General features: G+C 41.0%; 2 protein-coding genes across 2 annotated transcripts; one reads left to right on the top strand and one right to left on the bottom strand.

The window, feature by feature from the left end:
• Nucleotides 1-666: 666 nt before the first annotated feature.
• Nucleotides 667-10,803, top strand: zfp91 (ZFP91 zinc finger protein, atypical E3 ubiquitin ligase). The gene is made up of 11 exons (XM_057844500.1): nucleotides 667-1,535; nucleotides 1,710-1,750; nucleotides 5,323-5,362; nucleotides 5,666-5,773; nucleotides 5,854-5,952; nucleotides 6,026-6,208; nucleotides 6,288-6,338; nucleotides 6,438-6,516; nucleotides 8,739-8,853; nucleotides 8,930-9,029; nucleotides 9,102-10,803. The coding sequence occupies exons 1-11, from the start codon at nucleotides 1,132-1,134 to the stop codon at nucleotides 10,081-10,083; spliced, it is 2,202 nt and encodes a 733-aa protein (XP_057700483.1). The 5' UTR covers nucleotides 667-1,131; the 3' UTR covers nucleotides 10,084-10,803.
• si:ch211-113e8.11 (uncharacterized) lies at nucleotides 9,568-12,066 on the bottom strand. The gene is made up of 2 exons (XM_057844501.1): nucleotides 11,786-12,066; nucleotides 9,568-11,637 (listed from the first exon to the last, which is right to left on the bottom strand). The coding sequence occupies exons 1-2, from the start codon at nucleotides 11,869-11,871 to the stop codon at nucleotides 11,001-11,003; spliced, it is 723 nt and encodes a 240-aa protein (XP_057700484.1). The 5' UTR covers nucleotides 11,872-12,066; the 3' UTR covers nucleotides 9,568-11,000.
• Between the last annotated feature and the right edge of the window lie 4,900 nt (nucleotides 12,067-16,966).

Raw genomic sequence — 16,966 nt, 5'->3', positions numbered from 1 at the left:
TTTAAAAAAGACTGAACATGGTCGATTCCGGTCAAGTAACCCAATGCCCAAAGCCTCTACCAACTTCCAAAGCCTAGATTTAATAGAGAATGAATGGGTGTTGTCAGAAAATCCCAGTATCTTATAAACAATTGTATTCAGTAAATTTCAGAATTTGTACTTCTATGCTTACATTTTGGTAAATTATATCTCTACTTAGATTTTACATTGTATTTTTGCACATGTGGATTTCTAAACGTCACGTCTGCTACGCAATTATGTTGACAATGCCGCCACCTAGTGACCACCAGTTATCATTGCAGTTTTGAAGGCGCAGGTTTGCTGCAGGTTGTCATCGTCAGCCATTTTGGCTCCACGAATGTTAACAGATTCTTAACAAATGAATGTTATTTGCAACACAACATTGCTGTAAAAAATACAGTGGTTTATACATGATGTTATACAAATAAAATGTAATTCTTTATCACGAATCAATCTACTGCGCGTCTGGTTAGTATTCATATATTTTTTTTAAGATAACCTTTGTATGAACCTGGGATCTTTAATAACGTCAAAAATTGTCGCTATCTTTAAAAAGCAGTGGCGAAATTAATTAGTCACATTTTGAACTACATTTCCCACAATGCTCTACGGCCATCACGGCTGCTGTTGTTTATCGCAGATCTATCATCCGTGCAATCGAACTGTGAACTCATGCTGAATATGGGCAATGCAATCCAGGTGATTTGTAAAGCTGCTATAGCTCGGTGGCTACCCTGAGCGTTCCTCCTCGGTTCATGTTCTCGCTTAAAGGAGACGCAACAAAGCGCATAAAATGGTTGCGCTCCTGGGCCGCTGGAATAAGTAGGTTTACTATAGCTTTAAGAAGGCGAAGACGGCGACTGCTTCTTTAAGGTTATATCGGGTTATTTGTGAATAGATAATTAAGAAAAGTTTTCATTTTGTAATCAATAAATCGATGTGTTTAATTTGCGACGAACCTGGCGCATTCACAGAAAATGTCCTACAGTCGGATAAAGGCCTCTCGGCATCCAAATGTCTGTATACTTGATGTGCGCTATTCCTCGTTTTGCAAGTAATCCAGCGGGGCTTTCTGTAGAATTAAAGACGGGCTGAAGTGTGTTCTCGGTGATGGAACCGACCAGCGACCGAAATGAGCACGCACATAAAGGCAAAGAGCTGGAGGAGCACAAGGCCGCAGAACAGACCCCGGACTCTGGTGCAACCGTCACCCCGCGGAGAGGGCTCAGGGAGCGGGGAGGCACTCGCACAAGAGGCGGCGATTCTGCTTCACAAGCGACTGTCAATGGAGCTATTCGGGGCTCTGGGAGGGTTTTACGGGACCGTTCGACTAGGGCTGTGCCGGCCTGGCTAAAGGAAAGCAAAAGTGAAGACGACGAAGAGCAACACAGCGTTGACGCAGGGGCCAGCAAGCGGAAGAAAGTTTCCAACTCCCGACGGAGGAAAAACGGGGACTCCTCTGGGTCGGTGGAAGCTGGTGATGGCGTCGCAGGTGACGACTCGAAAGGCGTTGAGTAAGTTTTTGCACCACTATTAATTAGGACTTGTGGGGAAATACAAGCGTGACAGTGACAGCGTTTAACGTCAACAACGCCTCTTCTCTCTATGGAGAGGGTGGGGCGCGATATACCTGGCCTCTTCCACACTTTTAATTTGATGAATGAAAACCTCTTCTCTTGTCACTGTAGTTCTGTGGAGGAACCCAAGAAGCCCACAACTAATATTGAAGGTAAATGCATTGAAACTTTTCACTGAAGTGACACATACAAAGTGAATCCATTATTGTTTACATTATCCATTTTGGTGGAATGCCAGCATGAATTTAACCATTTGAGGAACAGCAATTCAAAAGTTATCATCATCTTATTCACTGCCAGCTCAGGTCACAGAGTGTGTGTTGTGGTAGTGAGTAAAAGAGGGATACTGATATTGAAAACAAAAAAACTGCAATGGACGTCAAATCCATTTCAACTGGAAGGGGCTGGAAACGGTCCAATGATTGCTTTCACCCCCTTCCAGTTAAAGTGGGCTCGACGTCTATTGGCGTCAGTGGCAGCCAGAGTGTGAAGCTATTGCCCCTTTCCCACTGAAACTAGTGGGTCAACACGCGTTTTTTCCAAGCTGATGCAACCCACTAGCAATTGGCATTTGGCACCTTTCCCATTGACAAAAAAAAAAAAAAAACGTGTCTTTTTTTTTTTTTTCACCCGTCTAAACCCCCACCTCTCCTCAGCTGTGTGTAAGGCTACGTGACGTCACCACGCTAAGATACGCGTCGACAAGTGCGACCGAATTCATTCAGTTCAAGGAAGTAAACAATGCAGAGCAACATGGAAGCCTCCTTTCTGTTTGTGTTCTCTGTTTTCATGCTTTTTACTGCCCTCAAAATGGTTGAAATGCAGCAAAGGATCAACACTCTGCTTGTGCTGAGGCAACGTAGGCGACGTAAATTCTTCTTCTACTAGCTTTGTTGTGAGCCTCGACGTAACTACGGTTGTGGGGTGTGTTAAATGGGAGGCGACTGGCACGTTGTTATGACGCATCTCGTAAGAGCCTACGTCACCATGTAGATTAGGGTGTTGACTGTTGACCCGGGGTTTTGCTTTCACACTGCATGACGAACAGAGCCAAGGGGATTTTAACGCAGGTTGCTTGGCAGGTTGATTGACACGGGTCGAGGCGGGTCGCTGCACCTTTCCCACTGCCACCAAAAGCCGATTGTTAGTGGGTTGACATGGGTTTTTGGCCAGTGGGAAAGGGGTATATGTGAGGTCACAAAACAAAACAGAAATATAGAATTATATATTTTTCCATTTAGAACTATTTTATTACTAATGGCTTTTTTTTATTTGCGTTTTTAATTCTCTTTTATTTATTTCTATGTAAATAAAATTATCTCACAAAATAAATATATTATTTATCAACATTTATTTTAAATGTATTTATATATTTATTTTTATTGCTCATCCTAAAATAAATGCAGGCAACACAAATACTACAATTAGAGTTCAAATGGGGGCTTCAAAATATTGCCCTGTGGGCTGCAAGCGGCCCCTGAAGCGCACGTTTGCACCCCTGTCCAGTAAGGATGGAACTAAAACATTTAAGAAAAAAAAAAATCTTAATTCGTGCATCAAACAGTTGGAATGTCAACCTTAAACAAGAGACCTAGTTAGACTTTCTATCAACAATAAATGCACATATTCAACTGGTCAATGTATGAGTGCAATGTGCTGTTCTACCATAACGCCATTTTTCAAGCGCAAGACATAACAGTACAGTATAAACGACATTCTTGTGGAAGATGGTTGCTCAAAGCATTGAAAAAATTGAGAATTTCTTAGAACTGTGATAAGGGAGAAAATAATGTTCAATCCCCCCCCCCCCACCCCCCCCAAAACAACAGCTCATGGGCACAGACATTTTTTTTTTTTTTTTTTTAATGTCAGTTATACACACACACTTAGGGGCCGTTTACATGGTGACGCTCCAAGAATAGGACAAATTCCATGTTTCCATCTTAGTTCCGTCTCCATTCAAACGATGTCACAATTTCGTGTAAAAACGATATACTGTAGTATTCATGCCGGGCCCTAGAGGGTAGTGCAGTTTTACAAGGCGGCAGCCAATGATGCACTTCCTTCACAACAACCTCCTCAGCCCGGACAACATACCCGCCCCCTCATAGAAATGGTGTTTTATTTTTCTCCCACCACACACACACACACGTTTTATTTTGCAGTTTCATTCACAGTCTTTCTGTTTATTTTTTTCTCTCGTATTTCTTGTACGTTTGCTGTTCTTTACTAGTTGAAATGATTGTATAACATTGCTTGTAAATAATATTAATCATAAAAAAACTAATCAATAGCGTCCATGCATTATTGTTTCTTTTGCTTCAAAAGCCACAAAATCCTGAAAATAAAATTTATTTGAAGTAAATGTATTATAAAACAATAAATTGAAGCAGCCATTCCATCATGTTTGCTGTGTTGCATGTTTACTAGCAGCGACTGTGCATGCCCAAAGTGACGTGTGTGAGTGCGGAAGTCATCGGAGCGAGAGCGTTCCATTCATAAGGTTGCGGAGCAATTCCTGCAATCGAATCCTTCCGCTTTTAAGGCCGGAATCAAAAGCTTGCGTCTTCGCCTTCCATTTTCGTCGTCACCATGTAAACGCAAAACCATTCCCCAACACAATTGTTGCGTCTTGATGTCGCAGCGTCACCATGTAAACGGCCCATAACACACTAATTGACTTTAGCCCAAGTACATGTGATAATGGATATGAATGCTATAACAAGGAAGGGCAGGTAATTTGGGGTGCTCACATTTGATTGGCTAAAATGTTAAGGTGTTATAAAATGTCTGCCCCTGTGTAAGGCGGCACCTTGCTGGAAATACTGCATTTTTTTTCTCATTTACATTACACAGCAGAAAAATGAAATTCTGTGTTGTTTTGTTTTTTATTTTTTAAACATTAAAACAGGATTTTTTCCACTGGAATGGACCTGATAAAGGTGTTGTTTTCCCCCCTTTAACAGGTATTTGAGCCAAGAATAGTCGAATACATTTTCAAGCATGCCCACTTACAGTATATTTTTCTTGCAGTCTCTCTATTGCAAGTAGGTGATAACATTGTAGCTGTGTCTGTAATTATTCACTCGTCCCTCCTGATCACTACATAGGATAGGATGTTAATATAGTGGACTATGTAATTCACTCATCAGTCAACTGAAAATAATTTTTGAAAAAGGTTCAACATTGGTTACGTGATTGCTTATCAGCTACATCAGCTGTTGGACCTATTTGAATAAATTTTAAAATAATACATGACAAAAATTTTACATTTTTTTGATTTACAGTGGGATGTCAGTTGTTAATGTAAATTCACCATTCGTGGTGCCATCGATCCCTATCTCCTATTAATAGCAGGGGTTCGCTTTAACATTGCATGGTCCCTCCACTATGCCAGCTCCTCTCTCCAAGCCAAGCGTCCATTTGACATGGCCATTCGCTACTCTGCCAAGCCCGTGCGCAAACATAGCTCAGAGTAGAGAATCAAGCTGGTGAACAACCTGTGGACCACAAGCAATGACAATGTGAGTACACAACTGTGAAACTAACACTGAAACTGATGAGTGCTCAAGTATGACATACTTTTTGACAGATTCAACATGTTCATCACTTGAAAAAAAAATTATCAAATGTACTGAGGGGGGAAAAAAAGTTTCATCAAAATGATGGATTTGGGATGGACTAGAAATTGTGTTCACTGTTGCCCTCTCTTCCTGTTTCTTAGCTGCTTCAGGGGAGGCGAGCGTTAAGGAAAATGTTGACATGTAAGTTTTTTTTTGCCCCTTAAATGAGTTCAAATTTAAAGTGTCAATCAGAATTATACAAAGATAAGCGTAGTAGATTCTTATATTGATTATGCTGGAAAAATAGCTTTTTCAAAATGTATAAGTAGGACTTAATTTGTAGTGCCCTTGCTTTTCATTACTACCCAATGTTGGGAGTGTATTTACAGTATGTGCTTGTTCTATGGGAGTGTATGTACAGTATGCGCTTGTGCTATGGGATAATTAAATATGGTTAATGGCTAAATGAAAAATGTTGTGAGCTCTTGTTTTCTTCCTTCTTAGTAAAAATGGAGAAGAGGAGAGTGAAGATCTTAGTAGTCTTGAAAAGGAGGACCCTCAATTTCAGGGTGACACACATGACTTGAACACAACCTCAGCTTCACTTGAGGGGTAAACTTGACTCGTGCATCACTTTGCTTTTGACCAAAAGCGTCATAAGATTTTACTCATAACCATGGTTGTTTTTCTAGTGAAACAGATGAGGAAGAGGTTATCAGCAGTGATGAAGATGTTCCCTTCACAGACGATTTAAATGATCAGAGCTACGACCCCAGAGTGGAAAGATCTGTGTACGTGCTGCTGTGTTTTTATGTTCAGGTCTGACTTTGGCCTATAACATCTTGTATCTCACTTATATTGCAGGGATGGTACAAAGCCAAAGCGCCGGGTTCCTCTGAGACAAAAGGACAAGAAAGAAAGAGAAAAAGCACCCAAGACAGAGGAAGTTGAAGAGATAAAAATGGAGGGCTCGGATGACTTGAGTAATGCTGAATTTGAAGTGAAGCGAGAAGACGACTTAGCAGAGGAACCTGACGGGCCAAGGAAGTAAGATAACGACAACTTCTCTAGAAAAGGCATCCCATCTTGGAAAAGTTATTTCCAAATTGTGTCCTTTCCCTACTAGGAGGGGTCGACGGAAAAAAGACGACAAAACACCACGACTGCCAAAAAGAAGGTATGGTCATTACCAAGACTGCATTTTTAAGGCATCCTCTCGTTCGTTTGAGATGGGTATTTCCAGTTCTGATGGCCTTGATGACTTTTTACCATCCAGAAAGAAGCCCCCAGTGCAGTATGTCCGATGTGAAATGGAAGGATGTGGCACTGTCCTTGCTCACCCCCGCTACCTGCAGGTAAATTCAATGTAGAATCTGCTATCCAGTCCAGTAATTTGTTAATTATGTCAAGTTTTAGACCAGGGGTGTCAAACCAATTCCACAAAGGGCCAAGAGGGTCCTGGATTTCGTTCCAACCAATGAAGAGGTTATGTTTTCACCAATCCGATCTCCTACAAGTGTAATCAGTTGATTGCAGTCAGGTGCTGCTTGTTTCAGCAGAAAATTCATTGGCTAATCTGTTTGCGCAGTCTTGGTTGAAATGAAATCCAGGACCCTCTCGGCCCATTTTGGAATTGGTTTGACACCCCGGTTTTAGACTGTGCAGCACTCTATAGAGATGATACAATATTATTTTAAATGGTAACAAAATATTTAGTAAATTATGATAAATATAAACACTCTAAAATGAGAAACTCAGCACTTTGTGCATATTTGACACGATAACAAGAAAAACCAATGGCAAGTTAATCAGTACGGCAGTACAGGTAGTCCCCGGGTTACGAACGAGATCCGTTTGTACGCTGGCAGCGTAACCCGAACTTCTGCACAAGTCGGAATCAACCCTTTAAATCTCAAAATAACTACTCAAAAAGTGCAAAAGTATCGTATTTTGTTTAATGATGGAGGACACACTGCCCTCTAGTGGCAACGTTCAGTCTAGCTCAGGGGTGTCCAAACTTTTTGCAAAGGGGGCCAGATTGGGTGTGCCAAAAATGTGGGGGGCCGACCTTGGCTGACATCCTTTACGTAGAACAATATATTTAAGCAAATTTTAGCAAGCCATTCTGTGTGTCACATTCACTTTATTATTATTTTATAATTAATCGCGCAACTCGCCTTTGTGGCGTTCTCTTTCGACTCTCGGGCTCTTGCGAAATACTGCTGCTTTGAAATTAAACTAGCTTAAAGTTAATTCAATTTTTCGCTGTCTATCTTCCCTATAATCTTGTCGTACATGTCAGCGTGTCTTGTTTGGTAATATCGCATCACATTGAACTCAACAGCGACTGTCTTTTTGCAAATAAGGCAGACACAGTTGTTGCGTATTTTAGTGAAGAAATAGTCCAATTTCCATCTATCCTTGAAGCGTCGGCCGTCGCAGTCAATTTTTTTTTTTTTTGTTAATTGTCGCCATTTTAGAAAATTGGAAGGGTCACACGGGGTAATGTTGCTTAGAGCGCTGCTGCCTTTTAGTGGGTAAATGAGCAGCAGCATTTAGTGTGTAAGCTACTTCATATGCTGGTAGCAGTACTACTGACCAATTTATTAAGTCTGTGTGCGGGCCAGACGTTATTGATTTTATGACAGAAGCTGGGGGCCAGATGAAATTTGACCACGGGCCGCATTTTAGCTAAACATCATGCTTCTCATTACCTGGCCCGTCGGGTAATGCCAATGCTCAACTCACAGCTCTAGCTCAACTCATGCCACGAGATAAAAAAACACAACAACATACCATACTGCTGCCGAAAAGCTGCTACAAAGTACAGCCACATAATGTTACGGTAGATATAATTTATATAGGACTAGATGCAATATAGATTCGGTAGCGTTAGCAGCACATCTACAAAAAGCTAGATGCGAGCGTTAGTAAACGGCCGCCATCTTAAAGCATTACACTTCCCTGCAAGGCTGTGGTAGCGAACCTTCCAAGCAAACCTAATTAACTTTTTATCTAAAATACTCCTAAATCGGTAAAATATTGACTTGAATCTATCTTTAAAATAGTTTTAAAACTTTCACATGTCGAAAGTAGACAAAAGGGAAATTATGGAATAACGGGAGCAATTTTAACAACTTTAACGGTTGATTCACAACATTAAATTAATTGAATGTAGTTTGAAGCTGCTGATACAGAATGGGGACTGGAGTTTTTTATATAATGTTATTTTTGTATATTTGTTTACTGCTATATGTTAACTTGATACTGAATTAGTAGTTTGGTTTAGCCTGAGAGTATTTTTGAACAATTTTGGAACTAATGTATAAAACTTTTTTTTTTTTAAAAAGGAGGGGGTGCATCAATAATCGTTTTATAATCGAATCGGAGCCTCTGAATTGTAATCGAATCGTTAGGTGCCCAAAGATTCCCAGCTCTAGTTTACACCATAAATGACAACAGTTTTGAGGTTAAGAATCATCCCTTATGAACTAGCTTGCACTGTGCCATTAATACTACCCACATGTGATGAGCTTAACCATCCAAATGTTTTTTTTGTTTTTTTTTTGTACATCAGCACCATATCAAATATCAGCACTTGCTCAAAAAGAAATACGTGTGCCCTCATCCTACTTGTGGAAGACTTTTCCGACTTCAGAAGCAGCTACTTCGTCATGCCAAACACCATACAGGTATTATATTGGAAGTGAAAAATGCATTGTGTGGGTGATAGTGTTGCTTTGACATTTGGTGGTTTGGGATTTTTAGACCAGAGAGATTACATCTGTGAGTTCTGTGCTCGTGCCTTCAAGAGCTCCCACAATCTGGCTGTACACCGCATGATCCACACAGGAGAGAAACCCCTCCAGTTAGTATTGCCTCAATGTTTTTCCCAATTCGCATTCCCATTTATAACATCATCATGTTGCTGTGCTAATAGGTGTGAGATCTGTGGCTTCACCTGTCGCCAGAAGGCATCCCTCAACTGGCACATGAAGAAGCACGATGCCGATGCCAGCTACCAGTTTTCTTGCTCCATTTGTGGCAAGAAGTTTGAGAAGAAAGACTGCGTGGTGGCTCATAAAGCCAAGAGTCACCCAGAGGTGCTCATAGCAGAGGCGCTAGCAGCCAACGCTGGCACTCTCATCTCGACCCCCGCAGCTGTGCTGGATGTTCCGGCCAACCCTGTGCAAGGAGAGGTTGAAGGTGGCGCGCATGGGGGGCTGAACCAGGAAGGACATGTGGGGTCACAAGTGGCTCAGGTCTCCCAGATAGCAAATGTGAACCCACAAGTCAGTCACCAGGCAGTTCTATTGGGCCAAGAGCCTTCACTCCACACCATGCAGGTGCCAGTGACACTTTCACTTTCCCCCATCGACCCCCCTTCGCCTCCCGACACCCACCAGCAGCAGACTCAACTACAGCTCCAGATGCCCGTCCAGTTTGTTCAACAACCCCCGCAACTCACCCTGAATTCCCCGGCGGTGGTGGCCCAACAGCAACCCCAGCTCCAGCCTCTTCAGCCCTATTCCTCCCAGCAACAGAACCAAGGACAAGTCCTCCAAATGGCCTTCCAGCCAGTTAGTCCATCTGAGACTCCCATACAGCAGATCTCAATCCTTGCCACCTCTCAGCAGTTTACCATTTTGCAGACAATCCCTTCTAGCCCCCCGCTCCTTTCTCCATCTCAGCCTCAGGAGGCGTCCAACAGTAAAACCTATATCCCGGACAATCCTGCACTGGCTCCTGCATCCACACCAGCTAACTCTTTCAATCCTGCACTGGCTCCTCCATCCACACCAGCTAACTCTTTCCATTCAACAGAAGGGGCAGGGGCGAACGGTGTGGCCTGGGAGCAAATGGACCAAGGGGCCGTCCTGTCTGACAACGTCGCGGAAGACGTGCAGCGGGTTGTCATTTGAAACTATGAGGGTGCGCACTAACGGAAAGAACCACATGATGTCACAACAATACTGTAAAGCAAAGTTAAGAGGTTTTATGTAGGTTCACTCATATTTTTTAGCATTTTTTTTTTTTTTTTTTTTTTTATAGAATAGGTAGGTTATCAGGGAACTAAAAGTGCGTGCGTACCTTTGTACATAGTTGTCCTGTGAACATCACTAGCTTTTTATGTGTGTGCTGATATATCATTGTAAAGCTATTAATAATAAGCTCTATGAAGGCATACTTGTAAGTAATCGACAGCACAACATTTGATGTCCAGTGTCTCATTTTTTAAATTTAGTTACAAAACACTGTAGAAATCTAGTAACCAAACAGATAATAAGTGTTACTTAAGCCATGTATTTATTTATTAAGTCCACACCATATGTAATAACCAATGAGAGGGCTGCCACTAACATGTATTTGTGATTGAGTACTTTTTCGGTTTATTAAACCATTAATTGTTAAAGATAAGTGTACTAGTATGTATTCATATAACATGAAAATTGACTGTTCTTGTACATAAGTCAAAGAATTTGTCATTATATGTTCATAGATTTTAACAGAAGAAATAACCTGTACAGATAATATTTTACAGTATGGTATGAACTATGAGAAGAAAATGAGGTTTAGGATCCTGTTGGAGCACATTTGCCAACTTTTCATTTATAGTTTGTAAATAAATGTCTTAACAACTAATGGTTTTTCAGTGTCCATATTTCAGTGTCAATAACCAGAAAACCTGTCAACCAGAATCAAAATGTTGAGTTCCAATGACGAGATTCTCATCAAATACTAATTTGTTGCCATTGACGACGACAAACGTCCAATCCATTTTGACTGGAAGCGATCATGGCATTGATCCTCGTCGTCAGTAGCACTGAAACGTGATCATTCACTGCCAACCCTCCCTGCTCCTTAACATGTTGTACTGCTTCATGGCTTTCTTGGGAGGAACAAGTGTGTCACTCACACCAACCCTTCGCTTCTTCACCCGTTGACCTTCTGACTCATCCTGCTCGCCCTCTTTATGGGACTTGTGGAAGCCACCTGTGCGTGACCCAAGTTCCATTTCCTCACTCAGAGTTGCATGAGAGTCATCGGGAATAATTGCAGTCTGGAGATCACTGTCGTGTGCAAACTTGCACTTGATTCCAAATCGACATCTTCCGCTTTTCCTATAGGAGACGCACATCTTTTTCCCACCAATCTGGGAGGGCTTGGCCTGCATTGTGAGTGGAACATGTTTCTGCAAGGCACTGAGTTTTTGCTCTGCCTGAGCTTTAAAAGGGTTGTCAAACACACTGCTTTCTGAACAGCCATGCAGACTTGGAGGAGGCAGTTTTTGAGGGCTGGTCGTGGAGGAATCAGAAGACAGACCGGACATGCTTCTGCTTAGATGTACTGCCGAGTAGGGCGCTGGGTCTCCGTGGTCAGATTCATCAGACTCACTGGTAGCGGAACCGGTCTCCAACAAGAAGTTTCGCGTCTTTTTGTCTCGTGGTGCTCCATCGACGACATCGGTTTCAATGCTATTTGGTCACAAAAGTACAGAAAGCAAGAGCCACAGTTATATAACAGTGCATGTTATCCACAATCAGAGGTAAATATTTCTATGGTATATGAAAGCTATTCAATTTTTAAAATCATCCTAAACATATCTATTTATTATTAGCTTACCCTCCGTGATGATTGTTTACATTCTCAGATGCGTCTCCATCACTGTCTGATTCTGACGAGCCACTGTAGCCGACAAGGGCGTTCATGCTTTAAAACAGTAAGTAACGTTAAACGGAGTGTAACCTACTTATATGAATTTTGAAATATGCAATATTATAGAATTAAAAGGGAAATGTTCAAGATCAATGATAAAAAACTGCTGTAATCGTCGCCATTTCCACATTCAATCGGACATGCTAGGATGCTAGATGCTAATTTCTTGTTCTACTGCTGTTTACAGTTTCAGTTGCAGTTACTGACATCTTCAGTATAGGGCTGGTACTGCTGTCTAAAACGTTAAAACAAACGATATGTGCTGTACAACTGTTTTGCAATATGTTATAATCAAGTACGTAGGTTTGCATAGGGACGGTAGGGACATAACACTACCAGTTTTTCAGGATGCTGAAATTGTCCCCACCAACCTTTAAGCATGCATACAGTGGGGAGAACAAGTATTTGATACACTGCCAATGGGTTTTCCCATTGACTGTGTATCAAATACTTGTTCTCCCCACTGTATATGCATTATATAATAAGTTCAGTTATACAGGTAATTTAGATTGTCATCCCATATGTTTTAAGGATTGAATAGACCCTACCATTATTAAGTGAATTATTTTAATTATGTTCAAACTTACATTTACCCCTTTTCACTTGCTGAATATGCCGGTCCATTCCCCCCCCCCCCCCCCCCCCCCAAACGCACATTTCAATGGCTGATGACTTGACCCACCCCATACACACACATGCACCTCACACTCACACAGCACCGACAGAAATACATGTCGACATGCTGCCTCATCCGTCCCCTTCGAAGAGGAAGGATATTAGAAGTTTTTTTTTTTTTTTTTTCCGGCCAGCAGCAGCCACTGTAAGTACCGTATTGGCCCGAATATAAGACGGCCCTGATTATAAGGCGGCCCCCTCTTTTTCAAGACTCAAGCTTGAAAAAAGGCTTTTTGAACACCAAATTAATTTTTATGCAGAAAATAATTACAGTACATCTGAAAGAAATGATTATGAAATGAAATGATTACAATGATTATATTATATAAATATAATATATTTGAGAGAAAAAGCATGTTATTTTGCCTCATTCAAATCTTAACATCTGAACATTTAAATATGTAAACTAAAGTACAATCACATTTGTAAATTAATGGCTTCTGGTTTTTGAAATATAAAGGAATGGCTTCTGGTTTTTGAAATGTAAACAAACCACTCCATTGTGATAAAACAACAAAATTGCAATAACTGCATTAACCATCAAAGTGAGGTCTAACTGTAACTGTAGTCTTGAAAGAAATCTGAATAAGGAAAAACATTGCAATAAAATAATGCAAACTGGTTAAACCTGAGAGTAGCTGAGATCTGTCATGAGAGAACATTACTCAAGTTCAGCATTCGCTTAAATGATATCTGGCGCCATCTAGCGTCGTGAATGGGTATAATGTCTAGACCCCGAATATAAGCCGACTCCCACTTTTTCAGTCTTATTTCAATGCAAAAAACCACCGTCTTATATTCGGGCCAATACGGTAATTTAAAGAGTATGTCATGCCCTGGGAAAATGTTAATATTCCATCATTTATCCATAAACGCATGCCTTTTGTATTCATATCATGCCACTTCGTGTAATTACAAGAAAATGAGAGAAATTTGGCTTGATTGTCAAGCTAAAACGACCGGCGCCCGAGATCTGGCAGATTGTGTGTGTGACGTCATTACAAGTGAAGAGAGTGCCACCGGCCACTAGGGGGGCAGCGCCTGTCTGCATCAATATAATTCCTTCTAGTGAGGGGAGAATTAGCGGTGTTTTGAGCTGTTTATACTGTTGCATTGTGTTCGTCCTGCACATATTCCAGGTTCCTTCATGAAGAAATACCCTTCATTGTCAATAAAAGAGAATTCAGAATTGACAGTGAGGTGTGTTTCTTCAACAAGAAAAAAGGCTCAGTGCTTTAATACTGAATGGCAGCGATGATGGCAGACAATTTCGTTTCTAGTTTCAGCGACGAATCCGACGTAGAAGGACGTAATGAATGTTCATCTAATGGTGACGAGGAGAGTTACGAAGCTTTAATTGGTGTTTTAGGTTACCAATTTGAGTCCAAACGAACGCCAATGCAGCGTAATGAAACGGTCATTGAGGGGAGCAATGACACTGATGGAACATCGGCAGCAGATCGTGTGGGAAACAACGAATGATATTTTTTGCATTTCTTTTTGTGAAGCTGATACACCGTGAACCAACGTCAAAATAAAGTAATGTATAGAATAATTATCATTTATTGCGCTATCATAGTTTTTCGCTCTGCCAACAGACACAAATATGAATGGGATCAGAGGATTTGGTCTATATATTTTACGAGTGATAATTTATACATGTGTCCAGTCCTGTATCCAATGCGTGATATTTTTTTATTATAAAAGAGTACTCACTCTGGCCATTTCGAGCTTGGCTGCTCCCTTCCTTTGCTTAGCCTTAGCCTCCTTTGCCAGTCATCGTCCTCTTTCTTGATATCTCGGGACATTTAGGTGGCTGGTGTATGGTGGGCACCACATCTGCTTTGAGCAGCAATCTTGCAGCAAAACCCGATTTCACTTGTCCATAGTTCGAGAAGCTTTCAGGTGGAAAATAACAGAAAACTGTGCCGGAGGCTGGGTCTAGAAAATTAGCCCTCTTTGCACGGACGAACTTTACCCATTGTCTGCGTAGTCCAGCTTTTTTTTTTCGCGTTCGGGAACTTATGGATACTATATTCCGATAAATAGCTATTTGTACACCACATAGCACAGCAGTTTTGAACCATTTTAGTGATGTTTTGGTCAAACAAACCCGAACGCTACTCTCTCGTCGATAAAAAACAATGGCACCTGGCTCCGCCTCGACTGTCAATCACTTGTGGTGACGTCACCGCCCCATTCGGCTGTTTCCGGAACACTTTCGGAAATGTTCGTCATTTTCGATCTATTTTCGATAATTGCTCATTAATGTGATTGATTTTTTTGTTAACTTTATCAATATTTGTTATCTTGGTACATAACGGTTCTATTGATGTCTCACACCCCCTTTGCCGTTACATACCCTTTAAAAAGACACCAATGTTGTGGAGGTGGGAAACACACCACTAATTTTGCTACTGAAAGTCCGAAAAGATACAACCGCTTTTGTCAGTATCATATTACTTTTAAATTTAAACCACATATTTTAAAAATGTAAACTTTTAGCAATATTTTTTATGTTGGAAAAAAAAAAGTGTTTTTGTATCCTCAGATTCACTGATTCCATTTTCTGCCTTTTCTGCCATCTAATGGAGGAGCAATGACTTGCTTTGCTTGTTACAATTGGTAACTTGCGTAGATAGATAAGTTTAATGAGTTAAACTTTATTCGACTTGAGAAAGCACAAAGACCAAAGGTTGACATGAGTAAAATGATAAAAAAATTAAAGGTCTTTAAGTATAACATAGTTGTTATAAGAAAATGGAGCAATTTAATGAGCAATGCTTTGCTGTCCGTCTTTACGAACAGCATCAAAAGATTGCAAACGCAGGGTGACAATGGGTTCTTTCATGCAAAGACTAAGAAAGGTAGTGGAAAACTGATGTTAGTGGGCCAAGGCTGGCTGACCGTGGTACCATTGGTCGCCATTTTGGGATTTGGATGTGGGCTGTAGCTAGCCAGTACCATTCTTGTATAAGTCACCATAGTGTAATTGTAACTGGAAAATTCAGATGTCACTTTGCAGCCCAACATGGTGATCATTTGTATTCTCCCTCACCTGCAAGGCATTTACATTTTAGTGAGCTGTCCAATCATGTGAGCATCGGGTAATGCGAAACCTACACCTTTGAGTGACACATCCGTTGTTGGACATCTGGTTACATTGGACGCTTTCTCCAGTTACTAGCTGTAATACACTCCTCGTGCACATTGCAGGCATGATCATCATTAGATTGATAGCATTCGTTCTCTGTGAATGTTGAGCATAAAAACAAAACGTTTCAATCCCAATTACAGCAAGTTAAACTTGTTTTCAATTCCCAGGTTGCAACAGTTTGAGGAAGAGAAAAACTGATCAACAGTTACAAAAAAAAAAAAAAAAAAAAAAAAAAATCAATTGCACAATCAACTGTTACATGAATGTATTATCTGTTCATTTGATTAATCAGAATCAGAATGCATTTATTGTCTCTCACATCAAAATTGATACCCCAGTGATGTCTGGCTGCAATAGTAATCCGGCTCAGTACAAGACCCATCACAGATTATCCAATTATGCAGTATTGCGTTCAAAGGGGGGACAAGTCAATTGAAATTCTGTTTTAAAGGGTGCGTGACAACCCGTTCACTGTATTTTGTAGGGGGCTTCACGGGAAAAGTGAGCAGTGGCGGCCGTTTTGGATGGAGTGATAATTCTAGAGTGAATTTTTGCCGAGGGGCAAGGCACAAAATTTCTGAGTTGCAAATGCTACTCTGCTCCTCTTGCAATAGCAGAGGATACTGATATCGGTGCTATCAGGTCGTTTCAGTGGACGGATACACACAAATCATGGTCGAGGAAACCTTGATACTGTAAACGTGCCTTTTAAAGTGCCTTTCACAAGCTCTGGGACACTCAAAAATGGCTCTCACACCTCCCCTTGCCAGGTCAAATAATACCTTGATGTGCATTTTTGTGGAAATGTTGTTCACTAATAACACACACACAAAAAGTACTCACCTTCTCACCGAAACTAGTAAAAGTAGTTACACGGCTATCATAATCTCTCCTACTTCTTGAAATTGGAAAAGTCGCTCTTGTGCAACAATGCAAAATAAATGCATTGGTGCTTGGGACTATAGTAAATATGGTTGCTGAACCCACTTTTCACTTCCTGACAGCGTCTACGGCAGCCTTCGTGGATCGTCCCGTTTTGCGCTTGCTGTGGGCCGCTTTTCACATTGGACTGCTGCTAGTGTGAAACAGCCTTAAATGCAGACGTATGGCCACCCAAACCTCCCCTTAACTTTGCTCTTCACATTAGCTATCAAGCAAGAGGCCTAAACAACAGATGAATATATACAACAACAAAATGCAACCCAACTACTTTTTACATTACTCTCTGGAAGGACAAGAAAATGTGTATAAAATAA

The sequence above is a fragment of the Corythoichthys intestinalis genome, chromosome 8, assembly GCF_030265065.1.
Source record: "Corythoichthys intestinalis isolate RoL2023-P3 chromosome 8, ASM3026506v1, whole genome shotgun sequence".
In the NCBI taxonomy this organism is placed as follows: Eukaryota; Metazoa; Chordata; class Actinopteri; order Syngnathiformes; family Syngnathidae; genus Corythoichthys; species Corythoichthys intestinalis.
This window is presented reverse-complemented; position numbering and strand designations above follow the sequence as displayed.

Coding starts and splice junctions, on each gene's coding strand:
- zfp91 (XM_057844500.1), top strand. CDS start 1,132: ATGGAACCGACCAGCGACCGAAATGAGCACGCACATAAAGGCAAAGAG. Junction 5,953..6,025: donor CCCAGAGTGGAAAGATCTGT/GTACGTGCTGCT, acceptor CTTATATTGCAG/GGATGGTACAAAGCCAAAGC. Junction 8,854..8,929: donor TCATGCCAAACACCATACAG/GTATTATATTGG, acceptor TGGGATTTTTAG/ACCAGAGAGATTACATCTGT.
- si:ch211-113e8.11 (XM_057844501.1), bottom strand. CDS start 11,871: ATGAACGCCCTTGTCGGCTACAGTGGCTCGTCAGAATCAGACAGTGAT. Junction 11,638..11,785: donor GTAAACAATCATCACGGAGG/GTAAGCTAATAA, acceptor GTGACCAAATAG/CATTGAAACCGATGTCGTCG.